Source organism: Xiphophorus hellerii, chromosome 18 (genome assembly GCF_003331165.1).
Source record: "Xiphophorus hellerii strain 12219 chromosome 18, Xiphophorus_hellerii-4.1, whole genome shotgun sequence".
NCBI classification, from domain to species: Eukaryota; Metazoa; Chordata; class Actinopteri; order Cyprinodontiformes; family Poeciliidae; genus Xiphophorus; species Xiphophorus hellerii.
Window position 1 is genome coordinate 1466231 of NC_045689.1, and position 19266 is coordinate 1485496.

Here is a 19266-nt window from a genome sequence, read left to right on the forward strand (position 1 = left end):
ATTTTCTTTCTTAAGCTCTGATGGACCAGTGAAAAAAATTCTGCTCTGCCATTTTTACCTGCTTTTATCTTACATAAAAAAAAGACAGAAAAATCACTTTGATTTTCTTTCTTATTTCCAAGATCCATTATTAAGATGAAATGAAATCAATGTCAGAAAATCTGTCGTGGTTTTGAACAGCAAACATTAATGAGAAAAAGTGAAATGACCAATGAAAGCAGAAATAAATGCAAATATTATTTAATGAATCAAAAAGAAAATATATAAAAAACAGATGCAGCAAAGCATGACAAAGTGCAGAATGTGTTCTAATATTAAAATACTGACCCATAAATGTTAAACAGCATCAGATTTTTTCAACCCGAAAAATATATTTTAACTGATTAAACTGTAGGAACTTTTCTTAAAATAAAATGAAATTAAATAATGTGCAGAAATGAAAATATTTAATGCTTCAGTGGATCAAAATTATTCAATCGGCCTCTATGCAGATGACACAATCCTTCATCTCCATGTTGGTTTCTCTTCAAAATGATCCAATGAAATGTCTTTGATGAAACATGCCGTTCCTCTAATGACCACCAGGTGGAGCAAAAAACCCCAAAACAAACAAATTGATCCAAAAGATGAGAAAAACATTCATCTTTACATGGAGCTACATTCACTGATCGATTTATCCAGATAGTTTAACCACTTTCTGATAAAACTGTAAATTCACTTTTAGAAACTAAATGTGACTTTTTGGCAAATGTTTGAAAATATTGTTTCATCCAACATTCATGATTGTCAAAACATTCTGAGTGAAAACAAGGAAAAAAAACATCACAAAGAAAAAGTTCAAACTAGAAAATGAGAAGATTAAATAGATTTATGACACTAGTGTTATGGGAAAAACTGAGTTTTATGTCATTTGTCTGCAGAAAACCTGAAGTCAGAAAAACAAACAGAAAACTGAGGAGGAGAAAAACACTTTGATCCAGAATAACAGAATAAAAAATAAATATTCAGCTTTAAACTAAACCACATGTTGAAGCTGAATATTAGTTAGCTAAATATATGTAGCTTTAGTTGAGCTAAGTATTTAGCTTGCTAATTAAATATTTGCTTGAATGTGTGACATTTATAAATGAATGGACAACATGGTGAAATGAAAATATGACTTTAGAAATTAATCAACATTTTTCTCCCTTATGTCAAACTAAATATTCCAAATTATCGATGCTAACTTTAAAAATGGCGCCCTGTGTGTCTGACCCGGTTTGAACCCAACTCTTGGCTCAGGTTCAGCAGAAAATGGTTGACCTTTGACCTTCTTTGGCTCTCCATGGATGAATCCAATCTTCTGTCGCCTCTGTTAGCGCATCCTGATTGGTTCTCTCTTCCAGGACCAAATAATCAGCTGGTACCAGAGCAGAACCTGCTCCTCTGAGCGGGTCTGACAGTCTGACTCTGGAGCGGTTGGACTGGTTTGACTGGTTTGTGCTCCTCCAGTTGGTTTGGAGCCGTCCGGGTCAGGCTGCGGAGTTGGGGATGTTCTGAGGCGTTTTGGTCGTGTTGCTGATGAGGCCGGTCTGGGAGTTGGTGCTGTTCTGGCTGATGAGCCTCATCAGCGCCGCCTCCTTGCTGCTCCCCTCCTGCTGCTCCCTGCCGGCTCTCCTCACAGGAAGCTCCACCCTCAGCTGCTTCCAGAAGCGGGACGTCAGCTCCTTGGACTTGTCCCCCTTCCAGCGGACCAGCGCCAGCGCCACGCGGGCCCGCCGCAGCTCCCGGACCAGGCTCTGCCTCTGGACGGGCCGGTACTGGACCAGGATGACCCGCAGGTGGCCGCCCAGCGCCATGCTGTCGATGCCGGCCTTCAGCTCCAGCAGCGCCTGCGAGCCCCGCGAGGCGTAGCCGGGGCTGACCACCACCAGGAGGCGCCGGCTGCGAGCCACGAAACTCAGCGTCTCGTCTGTGATGGCTGCAACGGAAGATGGAGGGATGAAGGGGTGAAGGGATGATGAATGAGTGAAGGGTGGAGGTTTAGAGGAACTCACTCCCTCCGGGCAGACTGTCCCGGTCAAAGATGCAGACGGAGTAGCCGAGCTCGTTCTCCAGGACGCTGCGCAGCGTCGACAGGACGAACTGCTCCTCCTCGCTGTTCCGCGCGTACGAGATGTAGACGTCAAACTCCTTATCGTCTGAAACACCAGCAGAGGAAAATATTTGCAAATGTTCATCGGCAGGAAGTGGTTTTATCTGATCTGAGTGCTGGATCATTTCCTCAGATCTGTCAAAACCTTTACACGGTTTTCACCGTGACGGCTCAAACAAAGTACGCCCTCCTTCCTGCTTCAGGTTCTTGGCTCACGATCAGACAGTTTTACTTCAGGCTCATCTGTGACTAATCATGCTGCCATATTGTTTTTAGAGAGAGGACGCTTTCTCCTTCAACCTTCCAAATAAGACAAACTGGTTGAGTATTTTTTTACTTTTCAGGTAAGAAAATGAAAATAAAGCTAAACAACAAAAACTACACCAAGATTACAGAACCTAAAAAAAGTTCAGCCAGGATTAAAGGCAGGTTAAGTTAAAGTAAGGTAAGCTACGCTAAGCAGAGGAAAGCTGAGTAAACTATGCTAATCTCAGGCAAAATAACCTAACTAAGCTAAGTCAAGGTAAAGTATGCTAAGTTAACACAGGCTAACCTAAACCAAGGTAAGCTAAAATGTTAAAGATAAAGTAACCTAAACCAAAATAAGATAAATCAAGCAAAAGTAAGCTAAACTACTTTTAACTAAATATGATTAGCTAATTCAAGGAAAGCTAAGCTAAACCAAACTAATATAATATATAATGAACTAATATAGGCTGTGCTAAACTACTGTGAGGTGAGATCATTCAACATAAAATAAGCTAAGTTAAAATCAGATAAATTAAGATAATTTTGAACTTATGACGTAAACTATGCAAAACTAAACTCAGCTAGGCTAGGCTAGGCTAAAGAACGTTTTGTTGCGACTTGCAGCTTGGTCAGGAACATCCAAGTGTGATTAAGTTTGATTAAACTTACATTAAACAATTATATGAAAAACAGCTGAAATTACTGGTTATGATTTATAAGAATCTGTTGAGGAGAAATTATGATGCGTTAAACAAACAAGATTTAACTTACAGCTAAAAACTGTAACCTACAAGCTTTTTACCAATAATTAAAATAAATTATTTTCCACTTTTAAAGAACAGGATTTAATATAAATTCATAAGTTAAAGTAAACATGATGATTGGGGGTTGTGTGCAGTTTCCAAATGTGTCGCAACAGTTTGTTTTTTTCCACAAAAGAACAGATAATTTTTTCTTATCTACTAATTTTGAGATCTTGACTCAACATGTTTTGTGAAACCAATTTTGCATGATAGAAAGCAGAAAATCCCCCATGATATCAGATCTATTTGACATTTAAGGTGGCGTTGGTGCAGCTGCTGTTTATTTCTCAGTTCTTAAAGGTCTGCAGAGTTTGGACCCGAGTCGCAGGAAGATGTTTACAGCTTTCACTTTGTAGATTTAACTGGCAGCATAGCAGGTAGCGTTCAGATTTAAAAGCTTTGCTATAAAACACGTCTGGGTGTTTGACGGCGTCGCCCCGTTTTTATGAACAATTTAATACACTAAAAGCTCAGAGCGCAGTCAGGAAAATAAACAGTGAAAAGATGGCGGTGATGCAGACCCTTCTCCTCTGAAAGGCAGCGAGTCGGACCGACTGTAGCTGGGATGCTTGAAGCCAAACTGAAGTGTCCCGTATTCTGGAGGTGCCGAGTTGGGGAGCCTACCTGTGTGCCGCTCGTCGGTGCCGAACCAGGAGCGGTACAGCAGCAGCAGCTCCAGCCAGAAGACGTGATAAACCACAAAGAGCAGCAGCATGAGCACCAGAGTGACGCCGAGGCCGCAGCCCAGCTCCACGGAGGGCAGCGACACTGGAAACAAAACAGCTGCAGGTTAGCAAAACAGCTGAAGGTTAGCAAAACAGCTGAAGGTTAGCAAAACAGCTGCAAGTTATCAAAACAGCTGAAGGTTAGCAAAACAGCTGCAAGTTAGGAAAACAGCTGAAAGCTAGCAAAACAGCTGAAGGTTAGCAAAACAGCTGCAAGTTATCAAAACAGCTGAAGGTTAGCAAAACAGCTGCAAGTTAGGAAAACAGCTGAAAGCTAGCAAAACAGCTGCAAGTTAGCAAAACATCTGCAAGTTAGCAAAACTGCTGCAAGTTAGCAAAACAGCTGAAAGTTAGCAAAACAGCTGAAAGTTAGCAAAACAGCTGAAAGTTAGCAAAACAGCTGCAGGCTAGCAAAACATCTGCAGGTTAAACAGATGCAAGTTAGCAAAACAGCTGAAAGTTAGCAAAACATTTACAAGTTAGCAAAACAGCTGCAGGTTAGCAGAACATCTACAAGTTAGCAAAACAGCTGAAGGTTAGCAGAACATCTACAAGTTAGCAAAACAGCTGCAGGTTAGCAGAACATCTGCAAGTTAGGAAAACAGCTGAAAGCTAGCAAAACAGCTGCAAGTTAGCAAAACAGCTGAAAGTTAGCAAAACATCTGCAAGTTACCAAAACATCTGCAAGTTAGCAAAACAGCTGAAAGTTAGGAAAACAGCTGAAAGTTAGCAAAACAGCTGAAAGTTAGCAAAACAGCTGCAGGCTAGCAAAACAGCTGCAGGCTAGCAAAACATCTGCAGGTTAAACAGATGCAAGTTAGCAAAACAGCTGAAAGTGAGCAAAACAGCTGCAGGTTAGCAAAACATCTGCAAGTTAGCAGAACATCTACAAGTTAGCAGAATATCTACAAGTTAGCAAAACAGCTGCAGGTTAGCAGAACAGCTGCAGGTTAGCAGAACATCTGCAAGTTAGCAGAACATCTGCAAGTTAGCAGAACATCTGCAAGTTAGCAGAACATCTGCAAGTTAGCAAAACAGCTGAAAGTTAGCAAAACAGCTGCAGGCTAGCAAAACAGCTGCAGGCTAGCAAAACAGCTGCAGGTTAAACAGATGCAAGTTAGCAAAACAGCTGAAAGTTAGCAAAACAGCTGCAGGTTAGCAAAACATCTGCAAGTTAGCAGAACATCTACAAGTTAGCAAAACAGCTGCAGGTTAGCAGAACATCTAGAAGTTAGCAAAACAGCTGAAGGTTAGCAAAACAGCTGCAGGTTAGCACCCACAGAGTTCAGCTCGGGCTCAACCCAGAGTCTTCCTCACCCTCTTCCTCAAGCTGGACCCAGCGGGCCATGGAGCCGCGCGCGTTTTTCACTGAGCAGGTGAAGTTTCGCTGCAGATCTTCAGATTGGACGTCTGTGATCTTCAGGATGGTCACCGCTTTCAGGTCGCGGTGGTCGTCTGTTGTGCTGCAAGCGGACAATTCAGACACAAACACCATCAGACCAGAGGAAATCTCTGTTCCCCAACTGAAACCCACATCCTACATGGTTTGGTTGAGAACCGGTTGGTTTATTGGTTTGGTTGAGAACCCGACTCTACCTGTTGGTTTGGCTGAAGCGGCCGTCGTTCAGCTGCTCCACCCTCTTTCCGTCCACCGTCCACCAAATTTCCCGTTCAGGTTTGTCGATGATGAAAGGAAGCTGGCCTCTGCAGGTCAGGTGGACGTCAGAGTCTGACAGGAAACAGAAACCAGAATCAGAACCGGAGCAGCCTCCTCTGCCTCAGTGCTCTGGAAAACACGCGACCCTGAACGCAGCACGGAGATCCAGATTTACTGGATAAAACGGATCAACTAAACAAACAGTTTAGGTTTGCTTCCTTCTTCCTAAAAATCCTTTTCTGAACCTTGAATTCCTGATCAGGATCAAATGTCAGCAGTAAAGGTTCTGCTGCAGAACTGCGGCGTCGTGTATGAACATCGGATCGGGTTCTGATAATGTTCCTTGGGCTCAAATGAAAATTTATCTAAATGATTCTTATTCTAATAGTTTAAAATAAAAAAGGCCTTGAAAACATAAACTCACTGAAAATATCTGGTCTATATGGAGCTAAATTTGTGACATAAAATTTGCACAAAAAAAGTTTTAAAACTGAAAAAGAAAGTAAACTTAAAAAAAGGTTTTTTCAAGAAAAAAAATTGTTTAAACTGAAAAAAGTTTCAAGAGAAAATTCAGTTCAACAGAAGCTGAAAATATTTTTTCAGTAAAAACAATTATTGAATATTTATGGCCCCAATGTAGCTCCATAAAACCATATTACACCCCAAGTGGTTGGTAGGAGTGACCGATCTGGCTTTCAGATCCAGACCCGTGTTCTGCTGATCCGGTCCGGTCCGGTCCAGTAGGTACTTACTGGTTCTGACCGGGAAGACCTTGCCGTTGGTCGGGTGGAGGATGATCGGGTCTTTGGGCAAGGTGGTGGGATCTGCTGGCAGAAGACAGCAGAGTTTACCTGGGTGGGTCCGCTCGGTACCGCCCGGACCTCCAGAGGTGGTTCGGACTTACAGATCCCTGAGACTTTGATGCTCCTGGTGAAGCTCAGCGACCCGCCTCTCCGCCGGTACCAGACCGTGCAGAAGTACAGGCCCTCATAGGGGATCAGCATGTTGTGGATCTGGAGATCGGTTCTGACCTGCTCCCGGTGATTGTCCCAGAACGGGTACGGATCACACCTCTGGGAGACAAGATGGCGGCGTTTAGAGGCCGACCCGGATGATTCTGACCCAAACGGTTACGGGTCGCCGCCGCCTTACCGACATGTCTTGGTTCACGTAGGTCCAGTTGACCGTCGGGTCGCTGTCGGCCATCTTGGAGGCGTCCTGCAGGTTCGGACAGGTCAGCGTCTTCCCCTGCTGGAAGCCGATCAGCGCCTCAGTCGCTGCCATGGCAACCTGCGGGCATCCGGCGGATCGGACCGCCTGGTCTCGCAGCAGCACCTGGAGACGCACGGCGATCCTGCTGCAGGACGACTTGTTGCTGCGGGCGGAGCAGAACCGGCAAATTGATCCAAACATGAAACCATTTTCATTTCATCGTCATCAGTCGGTAACGTTGGCTTCAGCTAGAGCAGCTGATCCAGGAAGAAAACCCTGAACGATCACTGATCGTTATAAGTGATCAATAAAACGTTTGGTGAAAAACAAACAGTGAAAGTGGAAACTGGAGTGGAGGCTGTTCTACTGGAAATGTTGGACAACAAAAACTATTCCTGCTGTGTTGAGATTAATGGGAGAGGTTGGTGAGGAAGTGGCTGAACATCAGTGATTGCTGCCAATTATTGATGTAATCAATCAGTTATTGATGTAATCAATCAGTTATTGATGTAATCAGTTATTGATCTAATCAGTTATTGATCTAATCAGTTATTGATGTAATCAGTTATTGATCTAGCTTCACCATATTTTGTGTTTTTGTCTGTGAAAAACAAAAAAGCAGGTTTATATGAAAAAGGACGAAAATGTATAAAGTGTTTATAAAACAGCTGAGTGAGTTAATGCTTTCAATTTGTCTGGAGAAATTAATTTATGTAAGCTAATGTTTTCAAAGTTAGCAAAAAAACCTACATCTAAAGTTAGCTCTGCTGTTAGCACATTAGCGGTTAGCGGAAGTGTGCCCCCTACTGCTGAGTTTGTTTAAACCCAGAACCAGGTCAGAACGGGTCCATCTGAGGTGAACAGGAAGCCGAACCTTCTGGTGGTTTTCTGAGCTGCCAGGAAACAGAACCGGGCCGTGACCCAGAAACCCGGCAGAACTTTGTGTTGTTGGTTTTTCTTGGCCTCACTCTGTTTCCACTTTGACTCTTTTCTACGTTTCTCTGAAAACACACGAGCTTGTAGCTCAGAGGGAAACGCTGTGCGAAAGCAGGGGCAGGTTCTGCCGACCAGAACCGGTCCGTTTCCGTGGAAACGGGACTCACCGCAGCATGCAGATGTATTGCCCCGTGTCGTTAGCGATGGCCGGCTGCAGCCACAGCCGTTCCCGCTCTCTGCTGACCCGCACGCTGCAGGCGACAATCAGAACCAGAATCAGAACCGACCCGGTCACAGCGACCCCTGGCGGGACGGCGGTTTCCATGGTTACCTGTAGTGGATGGGCTGCTCCAGGTCGTGGCCGTCCAGCAGGCGGTACCAGACCAGGTCGTGCCCGGCGCTCTGGGCCGTCGTGTAGTTGTAGACGGCTGGGTGAGAGAAGAGCGGGCAGGAGACCCAGCCGGCCTCGCCGTCCAGAACCAGAACCGCCGCCTGGCTGGACTCGCCCCAGTCATAGCACATCGGTTCTGCACAGGCAGGAAGACAAAAAAGTTTAGACTCAAAACTTTATTTAAATATTTAAATTCTTCCGTCCAATCAGATCGCAGCTCTGGCTGAACCAGCCAATCAGCTGTCAGAAAAACTTTAACTCCTTAAAGTTAAAAGAGGAGCCTAACTGGGCTCCTGGGCCGGAACAGAACCGCCTGCAAAACAATGAGCTGATGTTCGGATCAGAACCAAAGATCCGACGGTTTCAGGACAGCAACTGTCGTCATGGTTACGCCTCTTAATGAGATTCAACTGAAATCCATTTAATGTTCAGAGAGCAGCTTTTACATCGGTTAGATATTGATGACTACGCCTCCCTCCGTCCACCTGATCCGATTATCAGACCGTCCGTCTGTCCTGAGGGACTCCAGGGTTTCCAGGACAAGATGGACATTTAGTCTCTTCTGATTAAAACACAGCTCAGTTCTTCACCGTTCCTATTTTACTGGACCGGAACCAGCAGAACTGCTGCTGGTTCTGGAGAGGCGCTGGGAGGGACAGACGGACCAATCAGGTTCCATTCAGAGTTTTATGTTACGTTCTTCATTATTATTATTATTATTATTATTATTATTATTATTATTATTAACATTATCTGTTTCTACATCTAATTTAATTTTTTCTTAAATGGATCTAAAAGTCTTTATTCAGTCAGAGGAACATCCGACGGAGCGTCAGGGTCAGAGGTCAGAGGTCAGCGACCCCTGGCCTTCACCACGATTTCCAATCAAACAGTCGATGCTCTGATCGTCTGCCAGAGAACTGGACCCAAATACTGTCCATGTGAAGGAACCAGCTCAACAACCCAAACACCTGCTGCTGGTTCTGGTTCTGATGGATCCAGATCCGCTCCAGAGGTGGAGCTTTTATGTTCCAATCAAACAGGGTTTAGAGGACGGTCAGTAACCGGGCCTCGTTAACCAGACTGCAGTCCATCAGCTGGCGGATCCATTAAATGATTTCACACAACCGACCCGATTGGTCAGCAGGAAGTCAACTGTTCATTAAATCTGACCAGAGTTTTCCGATCCGAACCGTCATCCTGGAAGTTCTGCTGCTTCGGATGCTTTTTATTAATACACAGAATGAATGTAAGGTATGAAATATCTCTGAGGTTCAGAACCCGGGTCGACCCAAAAGGTCTGAACCCGTTTTTACCCCCAAAGCTGCGGAAACATTCAGCTTTTATTGCCTTTAAAAGGAAATAATCAGTTTGTATCTTCAGCAAACAGAAAGGTGTCGTCTGCATACAGTCGAACTGCAGACACAAAAACCTCAAACCCGATCAGAACCGGATCATTTATGACCAGCACAAATCACATCCCATAATAGGACGAAGCCGCCTCAACGCCGGAGCTTTAAACCGAGATTCTGCAAACTGTCGCTCTGGGAATTCACACCGGCCATCAATCATCTAAATTAGCGTCGACTCATTTCCGTCCAATTGATTTTCTGACTGATGGTTCCGTCCCCGACTCAAAGATGGAGCCAATCAGTCAGCCGGGTCCGGTCGGACCGCAGATGATCCCCATTCATCAGGGGACGCTTAATTGGACTGGAGCCGGATGATGACACGGACAGAAAACCTTTAAAGGTCCCAGTGCCATGGAAACGCCTCAATGGGACCGCAGACGGCTCTTCCAAAAAACCCAAACTTTGACTGGACCGTCAAGGACCAGAACTCTGAACTCCTTCAGAAGCACCGCAAAGATAACTTGCAGGAAAATCTGAAATGTCTCCATGATTAGATTGAACAATAGTCTTTATTTTAGGAGGAATAATAGTTTGAAAAATTGAAATAAAATATTGTCATTCGGCCGCCGCCATGTTGTTAAGCTGAATCCTGGGAAAATGTTGCATGCTAGGTGCTACGAAGCTTTTAGCTCCTTCGATTTGAAATTGAAGGTAGTGAAGAAAATACCAGCAGAAATGAAGATGAGGAGGACCAAATGGAGGAAGAGGAGACCGTTGGCTGCTAGCTCCAGATGCTAACTACAGGTGTTTACGGTTAGCATCAAAACATTTTGTCAAACATACTAGAATGGTTCCAAAGATCTCAAGATGCTTCATTGTTACTTTAAACATTCATTCATTCGTTATCTTGCAATTTGTTTTGATTTCACGTTAGCCCCTGTTAGCTCTAGCTAATGGTGTTAGGTCTAGCTGATGACATTAGCTTCTGCTAATAATGTTAGTTGTAGTTGATGGTGTTACCTCTACCTTGAATAGCTTGTGCTAACGGTGTTAGCGCCTGCTAATTTTGTTAGCTTCTCAAGATTGTGATAGCTCTAGGTGATAATGTGTTCGCTCCTGCTAAGGTCTTATCTCCTGCTAATGGTGTTGTTAGCTCTAGCTTGAATAGCTTGTCCAAAGGACGTTAGCTTCTGCTAAAGTGTTAGCTCCAGATTTAAACTTTGTGCTAATGGTGTTAGCTCCAGCTTTTATAATAAACAGTAGGTCACAAGATGATCACATTTGTTTGTTCCAACAGATATTGGAGCATAAAAACTTTAAATAATATAATAAAAATACACAAAGAGCAACTTTTAGGCTGATAGGGAAATTAGAACATATTTATCTTCCTGTTCAGGGAGAACCCGGTTCGGCCCGGCGGCTCCTGGATCTGAACGCCGAGTTCTGGATTAATGGATCCTCTCTGAGCAGAGCGCCGCGCTGCGTGTCGGTAATTGACCTGTCAGCTTTTCCCTGCCGGAGGATTCGTCTTTCTATTAAACCCTCCACGTGTTCACATCCTGCTGCTGCTGCAGGGAGACGTCCGTCTGTCCATCTGTCCGTGTTTCAGACTCTGACCTCATCAGGAAACAGGAAGTGCTTCTCCAGCTGGTTCTGTTCAGCAGAACTCAGATGAATGTGAGGAATTTTACTCACAGCAGATTTTATCTGAATCCAGGTGGAAATGACTTTAATCAGGAAATATTTCAACCTTTCAAACAGAAATTTCTCTAAACAGTAAAAACTCCTCACTGGAAATAAATAAACTACTTTACAAATCGCAGCGCTTTGACTGCAGGAAGGGAAGCAGCAAAGAAGTGAGACAGTCAACAACTAACAGCAATAATTTGAGATTTCGGCCTCAGAAGAGACAAAAATGTTTTTTTGTGCATTAAGACTGAAAAAGTTAAAGGTCATGTAGTTCAACCTGCGGCTCCGGACCCACAACTGGCTCTTCAAAACTTTGATAAACAACTGAAGCTCTAAATACTTTTAATAACAAATGCAGGTTTTAGCTACTTGTCCTTTTTTCGAGGAATAATTACATTTAATTTCCAGACCAGAATGAAACTTCAGGTCAGTTTTATTTAAATCCATTTTCTTGTTATTCAGCTGGAAATTATGTGCAAATTTCAGCATCAAAAAAGAAAATGCAGCTGTTGTGAATTTTAAAAAGGTTTTTTTCTTTACATTAAAACCTAAAAGTGGTTTAAAAAGTGAAAGCAGATTTCCTGTAGATGTTAATGAGAAGTTGTTATTATTCTGTGTGATTGATCGGGTCTGCAGGCGGAACCGGCTGTCTGGAAGCTGAGTCCGGTTCCGGTTCTGCTTCCAGAACCCGACCCGGACTTAGCAGCGCTGCTCAGCGTGAGCGGCCCGTTTTCCCAGAATCCCATGCGGTTTTCCTCCATCACCCCAGCAGCTCCATCCATCACCCCCTCCCCAGACATTAATGAGCCGTCACCATGGAGACGCTCGGCTCCTCGTTAACGTCATCAGATTAAATAATCTGCAGAAAAACTTCAAACGTTTCATTTTGAAGCAGAAACAGTTTGAGGAGAAACTCTGAAGTTCGGAACCGACTCGGACCACTGACTCCGCCTCCCAACCGCCCACAGGGACCGGCGCCCCCCGACCCGTCACCCACCTGTCGAGTCGTTGGATTGGCTGACGGCTCCGCCCGTCACGGCCAGGAGGAAGAGGAGGATGAAGGACGCCCTGTGGAGAAGAAGAGCCTCGTTAGTAACTTCCAGGTTTTTATCTGGTTTAAACCGGATCCAGAAGCCGACCGTTTTCACTCGGGTTTAAAGGTTCTGCAGGAATTACAAGATAAACAAATACTGCTCTTGAGAAACATTGCCATTGTAAAACGCTTCACATAAAGAAGAGTGGCGTGATTTGATTTGAAATGTATGAAAATATGATGTTATGTGACTGATGCTCCCATTGAACAAATAGTGGAGAAAAAAACAGACAGATTTGGGTTCTTTCAATCATTAATTAAAATTTATTGTGAAAATCAAAATTCTTATCAGAAATTCATCACAATAAATGATAAACGATACGATAAATGCTCACTTTTTACTGAACGTAGCACATGCTAGCTAATGTAGCACAAATATGTCTGCTGTATTTTTGAATGCCTCATCTGATCCATTTGTATCTACCCAGTAGGCAGTCAGGTAGAGCCTGACCTTTGACCTGGAGGGAGCGGTACTCGCTGCTGGTCAATTCCTCCAGAATTAAACCCGTTTCTGTCTCCAGGACTCCATAAAACCGGAGTGAAAGCGAAGATTTTCCCTCCGTCAGTCGGGACGTTTGTGAAGCTGAAAGCTGTCAGGGGGAAGATGGAGGACGGCCGGAGGAGACAGACGGAGGCTAATGTGACACGGAGGATGATCAGGCGGAGTGAGGGGATCCCAGGAGGGACATACAGAACCAGAGCCGCCCAACAACACCATCCATCACACACACACCTCCTGCCAGGAGGAGCTCAATAAAACCAACGCTGGAACACCTTCCTCCCTCTGCGTGGGTCTGTGTGTGTGTGTCTGTGTGTGTGTGTGTGTGTGTGTGTGTGTGTGTGTGTGTGTGTGTGTCTGGGTGTGTGTGTCTGTGTGTTTGTGTCGGCGTGTGTGTGTGTGTGTGTGTTAATGGGAATTCTGGGAAGTTTATCACTGCAGTGAAACTTCCTCCAACCATTTTCCAGGTTCTTGTGTTTATTAAAGGAGAGGATTAAATGTGGAGGAAATAAAATCGTCCTGCTGCTTCATGAAGCGTTTCCGCATCTGATGATGAGGATGACAGTGATGAAGATGAGGAGGCTGCAGCTCTTTCTGCTGATCTCTGCAGAATCCCCAAACTGACCAGAGCCACCATAATCTGATTATGAGCGCCGATCGATGAGCAGCACAAACAGATAAAACTGCTCCTCAGATTCATTATTCAGAGCTGAACGTTAACGGTCTCAGTTTCAGAAATAATACACATTTTTGTCTCAAATGTAAACTTTCATCACAAATTTTTTACTTCCAGTGAAATCTTCAACTAAAATGATGGTGCATGCAGTTTGGTGTTTTATGGATGACGAAACGTTAAATTTAATTGGAAACTATAATTCAAGTGTACAGGTCTACTTTCAAACACTGGTTACGGGATAAAATCGATCTTAATACATACATTTGGGGATTTTTAAAGGAGGTCCGCTCAGTGGATCTCCGACCAGAAATGACAGAGAGCAGAACTCTGCTTTGGGTCAGAACCGCAGTAGAACATCAGTCATCGGGCTGGTGGTCTGATTATGATCGAGTTTTAATGAGTCAAAGAACGCAAAGTACTTTTTATTATCAGAAAAGCGTAGGAGGTAAAGCGTAACAGTCCTCAGTACCAGACTTCATTTGAAAAACTGCAGATTTAGAGAAAACACTCCGACAGGCGGTGACTTACATTAGGTGCAGGTCGGAGGGCGTCGGGACAGTTGGATCCGGTCCGGACGAGCCTTTCGGGACTGTTCCGAACCTGGAAACGGTACAGAACCAGGATCTGGACCGGGGTGTCAGAGTCCTTGTGCCCGGGATAGGGAGGGGAGCAGCTCCGATTCGGGCAGCTGATGATCAACGACCCTCGTCAGGGTTCCGGTCCGGCCGTAAATCTACAGCACCGCGCCGGTCCGGTTCGGTCTGGGTGGTCCGGGAACTCCTCCAAAGTGTCCCGCTGATTAACGATCCCAAATCAGAACCATTGCACTCTTACTTCTCTAATTAAACCCGCCCAACCCGTTAACTGGACCCAACCGTCCAGTAACGGTTCGGTCCGAAGAGGAGGGAGCGGGACGGAACCGAATCGAGCCGGACTTTGCGGGACTTGGAACCTGAGAAAAGTGCGTGAAACCCGCAGGAAGGTGGTTGAGTCACGCAGAGCGGAGTTGGTGTTTGTGAAGTAGGAAGTAGAAGTTGATTCCGATCCGCGCTCCGCCCCCTCTCTGAGGTCATTATGACGTCACATGATTTCCCAACAAACTGACCCAAAGTTTCAGTCCGAACCCAACCTGAGTGGGAATCAACCGGGTCAGAAATCCCGCGGAACGCCCCGAACCTTTCAGTTCAGAGAAATGTGACGTAGAGGAGAGAGAGCCGCAAATCCGCGGGAAAACCTCCCGGCCCGGTCCATCCGAACCTCATTCAGTAACACTGCAGGAACCCAAACTGACATCTTACAATAAAAATAGTAACTTTTCAGCAAGATTTAGTTTGTTCCGAGTTTATATTATTAATTTAGAAACGCTTTAGATCCACTGACAGATTATTTAAATTATAAGACAGAAAAATGTCTTGTTATAATTTGCCTTGAAACTAGAATCTCTGCTTTAACAATAATGAATAATTAAATCAAAACAAGCTCCTGCCTTGATGAAAAGTTACTTGTATTGTAGTTTTGTTTTATTTTAAGTGAACTAAGACAGAAGTTCCCAAACTTTTTCAATGCTGCAAAATATGTAAACGATCAACTTTTAGAATGTTTTTTATTCACTATTCAATAATTATTACATTAATTTAGCATAAATGCTAGCCTCTACGTTTGATTTTAGATAACTATTAGTTATGTGGTGGAAAGTTTTATAATCAGATAATATATTATGACCTTATTTCCAGATAATATTGTTTTAATCACAATCCCCTTTTTATTACAAGGAAATATGTCATATTTCATATTTTTAACATGAGATTTTATTTTATGTCCACAGTTCTTAAGGTTTTTATGGCCCCTTTGATCTTTTTCTTGTCAGAAACTTTTTCATTTCCTGTTTTTATTTTAACTTAGATTTTTTTAAAAGAAGAACAAAGAAAAAGATTTAACAGAAAATTATGATGAAAATTTTCAGATTAGAAAAATCTTGGGGTTTCTTTTTTTTTTTAGTTTAGTTTTGTTCTCCTTCATCTTCCGTCCAACTTTCTGAGGCCCCCACAGCGCCACCTGGCGGCACCACAGCGGGCCGCGGCCCCCACTTTGGGAAACACGGTACTAAGATGTTGGCACTAGAAACTGATCTAAAATATTAGGTAGGATCTTGAGTTTTTTTAGTGCGGACTCTCTGGCCTTTTATTCTCTAGACCTGAACAGATTCTCAGGTGAGCGCCTGACGGCGGAAGTCTGCAGGTAAAACCGGAAACATTTTGTCTTATCGTGTTTTTAATGACACTAAAATCACTCAGCCTTGGTTTCACACTTAACTGTGAAGTAAAAATAAACCTATGAAGCTAATTAAAAGGAAAAGCAGGAAGAATCTGACATCTACTGTTTTCCTTCCGACTAACTTTCAGGTAAATTAGCATCTTTTCATTCAGATGCATTAATCTTTCCAGTTTCAGCTGTTGAGCTGGAACTGGAAAGTTTAACAGGTTATTGATGGAAATCAGGGAAGCTGTAGCTGATCGCGGCTTTCTGCTCTCACTCCTGGTTGGATGTCGCCCCCTGCTGTTCCTACTGTGTAACGACAGGAGGCCATAAATACTTTCACTGCTGGATTAAAGTATAAAATGAGCACAGGAATAAAACCCGCAGATTTTGTTCTGTCATTTGTTCTTTTTGGTTTCTATTGAATCAACAAACACTGTGAAGGTTTTCTGGTTTGAGAAAAATCATAAACAATCAGGAAAATGTCAGAAATAAACAGCTTTAATTTTATGGTAAATTTCAGTTTTATAATTTTTAATCATTCAAACCCAGAGTGAGTTGATCCCATTCAACAAACTAAGCATTTACTTTGAAACTGTGATATTTATGAATGAATGAATGAACATGGTGAAAATATGACTTTGAAAAATTAAACCCATTTTTTTCTCCAATGACAGGCAAAATCAGGGTTTTCCAAAGTGGGGGCCGCGGCCCATTGAAGGACCACCAGGGGTCGTTGTGGGGGAATCAGGAAGCTGGAGAAAAAATTAGAAAAAAAGCAAAAATAAAAAAAATTTAATCCCACAAACTTTTTAATAATAACATTTTCATCACAATTTTTGTTTTCTGATATTCAATAATTTTTAAAAATATAGAATCTAAAATAAAATAAATGATTTAAAACTATTTTCCTGGTGCTCATTTTCTGATTGGCTGCTGGTCAAATTCATAAAATAAAATAAAATAAAATTCTTTACATATTTTGTAGCTCAGTCTACAGGAGGCCATGGCCTGGAAACGTTTAGGAACCTCAGGACAAATTACTGCTGTTATTTTTTAACAGTAGCGAGTCTGAATCCTTCAGACTCGTTCAGCTGCAACAGACTCGTGTTTTTCTGTCTTTCCTCATCAAACATGGATGAAGCCGCTCGGCCTTTAGGACACCAGAACACTTAACAAAGCGTTCTGCGAAGTGGAAACTGGCTGAGTGCTTTTCCAGCTGAAACTCGACGAGCTTTTAACTCACAACTCAAACCGTCAAACATAAAAGCAACAACAACAAAAAAAAGACAAACAATGATAAAAAAAAACTTTTCCAGTTTAATCATATCCAAAAAGTAAAAATATATTTGTTCATTTTGTTGAAAGAAAGAACATCTTTGTGTTTATGTGTTATCTTGTTTTAACACGCTCACAACAGAGGAAATAAAGTAAAACATAAGAGGAACAGAATGTACATGTAAAACCTAATTTTAAAATAAAGAATTAAAAAAAGGACCTTGTAATGTTGCAAATGCTAATTTTGTTTCACAGCAGAGTAACTGACTACTCTATGTTCACTGTGTCAAAGAAACAGCCTGGGTCTGTCTAATCAGTTAATGTCCAGCATGTGTGTGATCTGCAGAGATGTTAGCTGCCTTTTTCGTGACCCTTGACCTGGTTGGAGGGAAGGTTAGATCTGATGGTCCTCTTTGCACACCTGATTATTTGTTGTGAATGGAAGGGAAATTAAAGAAACTGATTCATTTAATCAACAAAACATGATTTTCTTTTCTGAAAGAATCATTGTGAAAAATGTAAAACATCACATAAGTGGCACAGTGAACACTTTTACGTTCCTCTGGGCAAGATGATAGATGTGTCTTTAAAGTAACATTTTGACGGCTAAATTCTGTTAAACCTTCACAAGTAAAGTGAGACTTTTAACTGCTTCCATTCACCACTGCTGTGTTTAACACATTAGAACATCGTCAGCAGCAGTTATTTAAATCAGTTACCATTATTAATTATTTTTATTATTAGTTATTACTATTACTAGTAATTAATTAATTAAAAAATGAATGCAAAGTGATAACATCAGGATTATGAATCAGAGTAATTGTGTTTTAAACTAAAATAATGTAAAAATGTTAATGCGCCCTGTGTATTAACTTTGTGTTTGTTTAACATATTTTTAAAATAATTTTAAATACACTTTTTATATTTAAAATGTTACTTCAAAGCACTTTCATACCTAAAAACTTTTTTCTGTTCAAATTGAAGTTCCATGTTTCTGCCACCCGGAGGCGACAATAACCAGCTGCAGACAGGATCAACGTTTCAACCCACTGGACTGTAAATAAAAAAAACAAAAACAACACAGACACTGAAATTCTTCTGTCGTTCCTTTTTTTATTTTTCATTTATTGTCATTTTTATTTTTCATCCTGCTGCGTAATTGCGATGAGTTTTTCTAATACATGATGCGTTTATATGATGGTGCAAACATCAGCAAACACAAAAAAACGTTCTCAAACGGATTCCCACATTTCATCACTGATTCCTGGCGCTGATTCCAGCGCCCCCTACAGTTTCAGAACCGAACAGCTTAGGGGATTACAGACTTTCACTGCACTGAGTCTCTGCTCTGCCGGGGGGTGCCTTCAGGTGACAGGATAACCATTGGAATAATAAGCATTCACTTTGAGGTGATTTGTGTTTTCTGACAATACAACAATTTATGTAAAATTTTATAATAAAGACTAAAATTAAAAACCAAAAATACCAGCGGGATTAAACAAAAAAAAAGTGCAAAAGTTTTTACACTTAAAAGAAAAGTTAATCATTAATAAGAAAAGCAAAACATTTATAACAGAGATGTATGTTCTTGTGTATGTTATTAATTTGATTATTTACAATTATTGTTAAGGGAAAAATAATTTTCCTTTCTGATTTTCTTTTTTGGATTTATGAACCTGGAAGAAGAAATTAATAAAATTAGAAACCTAGATGAAAAGTTAATCATAAATGTGAAAAACTAAACATACGACAAAGATTTATGCTTTCATGAATGTAATTAATTAGAATTTTTTACAATTGATTTTAAGCAATAAAACTGAAGCGCAATTTTTCTTTCAGATTTTTTCCCCCAGCTTATACACATGAGCTCAGAACAACAAATTAATAAAAATTTTTAAAAATTGTTCATCCATAATAATGTCTTGTTGGCCTTTCATACATTAAAGTCTGAGCCGTGATGTTTTGCGGTCACCTGAAGGCACGGATGCTTCAGAGCAGAAAGCGACTTAAGACATGTTTCTGTTTGGTCTGAAGCAGCTGATGTGGCAGAAAAAGACGCTAAAATTTCCCAGGCGCTCTGGGAAAAGTCAGCAGTCTCTACAATCCTCGCGGTCCAATTAAAATCCCAAAGTGGAAGACTGTCTCAGAGGCAGAATGGTGGGTTGTGATTGGTTCATTCATTTCCCTCCATCAGTCCGTCTGTTTTTAATTTGATTCAGGAAGCCAATCAGACAGAGGATTCCTGACCCCGCAAACTGTGATCATAAGGGTCAGGGGTCAAACAGAACATCCAAACAGCAAACAGATTTATTGTCC

At 42.1% G+C, this 19266-nt stretch overlaps 1 protein-coding gene and 1 long non-coding RNA gene across 3 annotated transcripts; one reads left to right on the plus strand and one right to left on the minus strand.

Annotated features, from left to right (window-relative positions):
* Positions 1 to 224: 224 nt before the first annotated feature.
* il1rap (interleukin 1 receptor accessory protein) lies at positions 225 to 14462 on the minus strand. Of its 2 annotated transcripts, none has more exons than XM_032591036.1 (12): positions 13945 to 14462; positions 12146 to 12216; positions 8048 to 8243; positions 7884 to 7967; positions 6721 to 6943; positions 6473 to 6641; positions 6321 to 6395; positions 5508 to 5640; positions 5229 to 5374; positions 3811 to 3954; positions 2037 to 2180; positions 225 to 1960 (listed from the first exon to the last, which is right to left on the minus strand). In XM_032591036.1, coding segments are annotated over exons 1-12 (1836 nt in total). In that variant the 5' UTR covers positions 13947 to 14462; the 3' UTR covers positions 225 to 1511. The 2 variants fall into 2 exon arrangements, with proteins under 2 accessions (XP_032446927.1, XP_032446928.1); XM_032591037.1 differs by having other exon boundaries at positions 6321 to 6392; positions 13945 to 14461.
* On the plus strand, positions 2575 to 3078 carry LOC116707633 (uncharacterized). The gene is made up of 2 exons (XR_004336540.1): positions 2575 to 2899; positions 3008 to 3078. It is a non-coding gene; the product is annotated as an uncharacterized LOC116707633 (long non-coding RNA).
* Positions 14463 to 19266: the final 4804 nt, after the last annotated feature.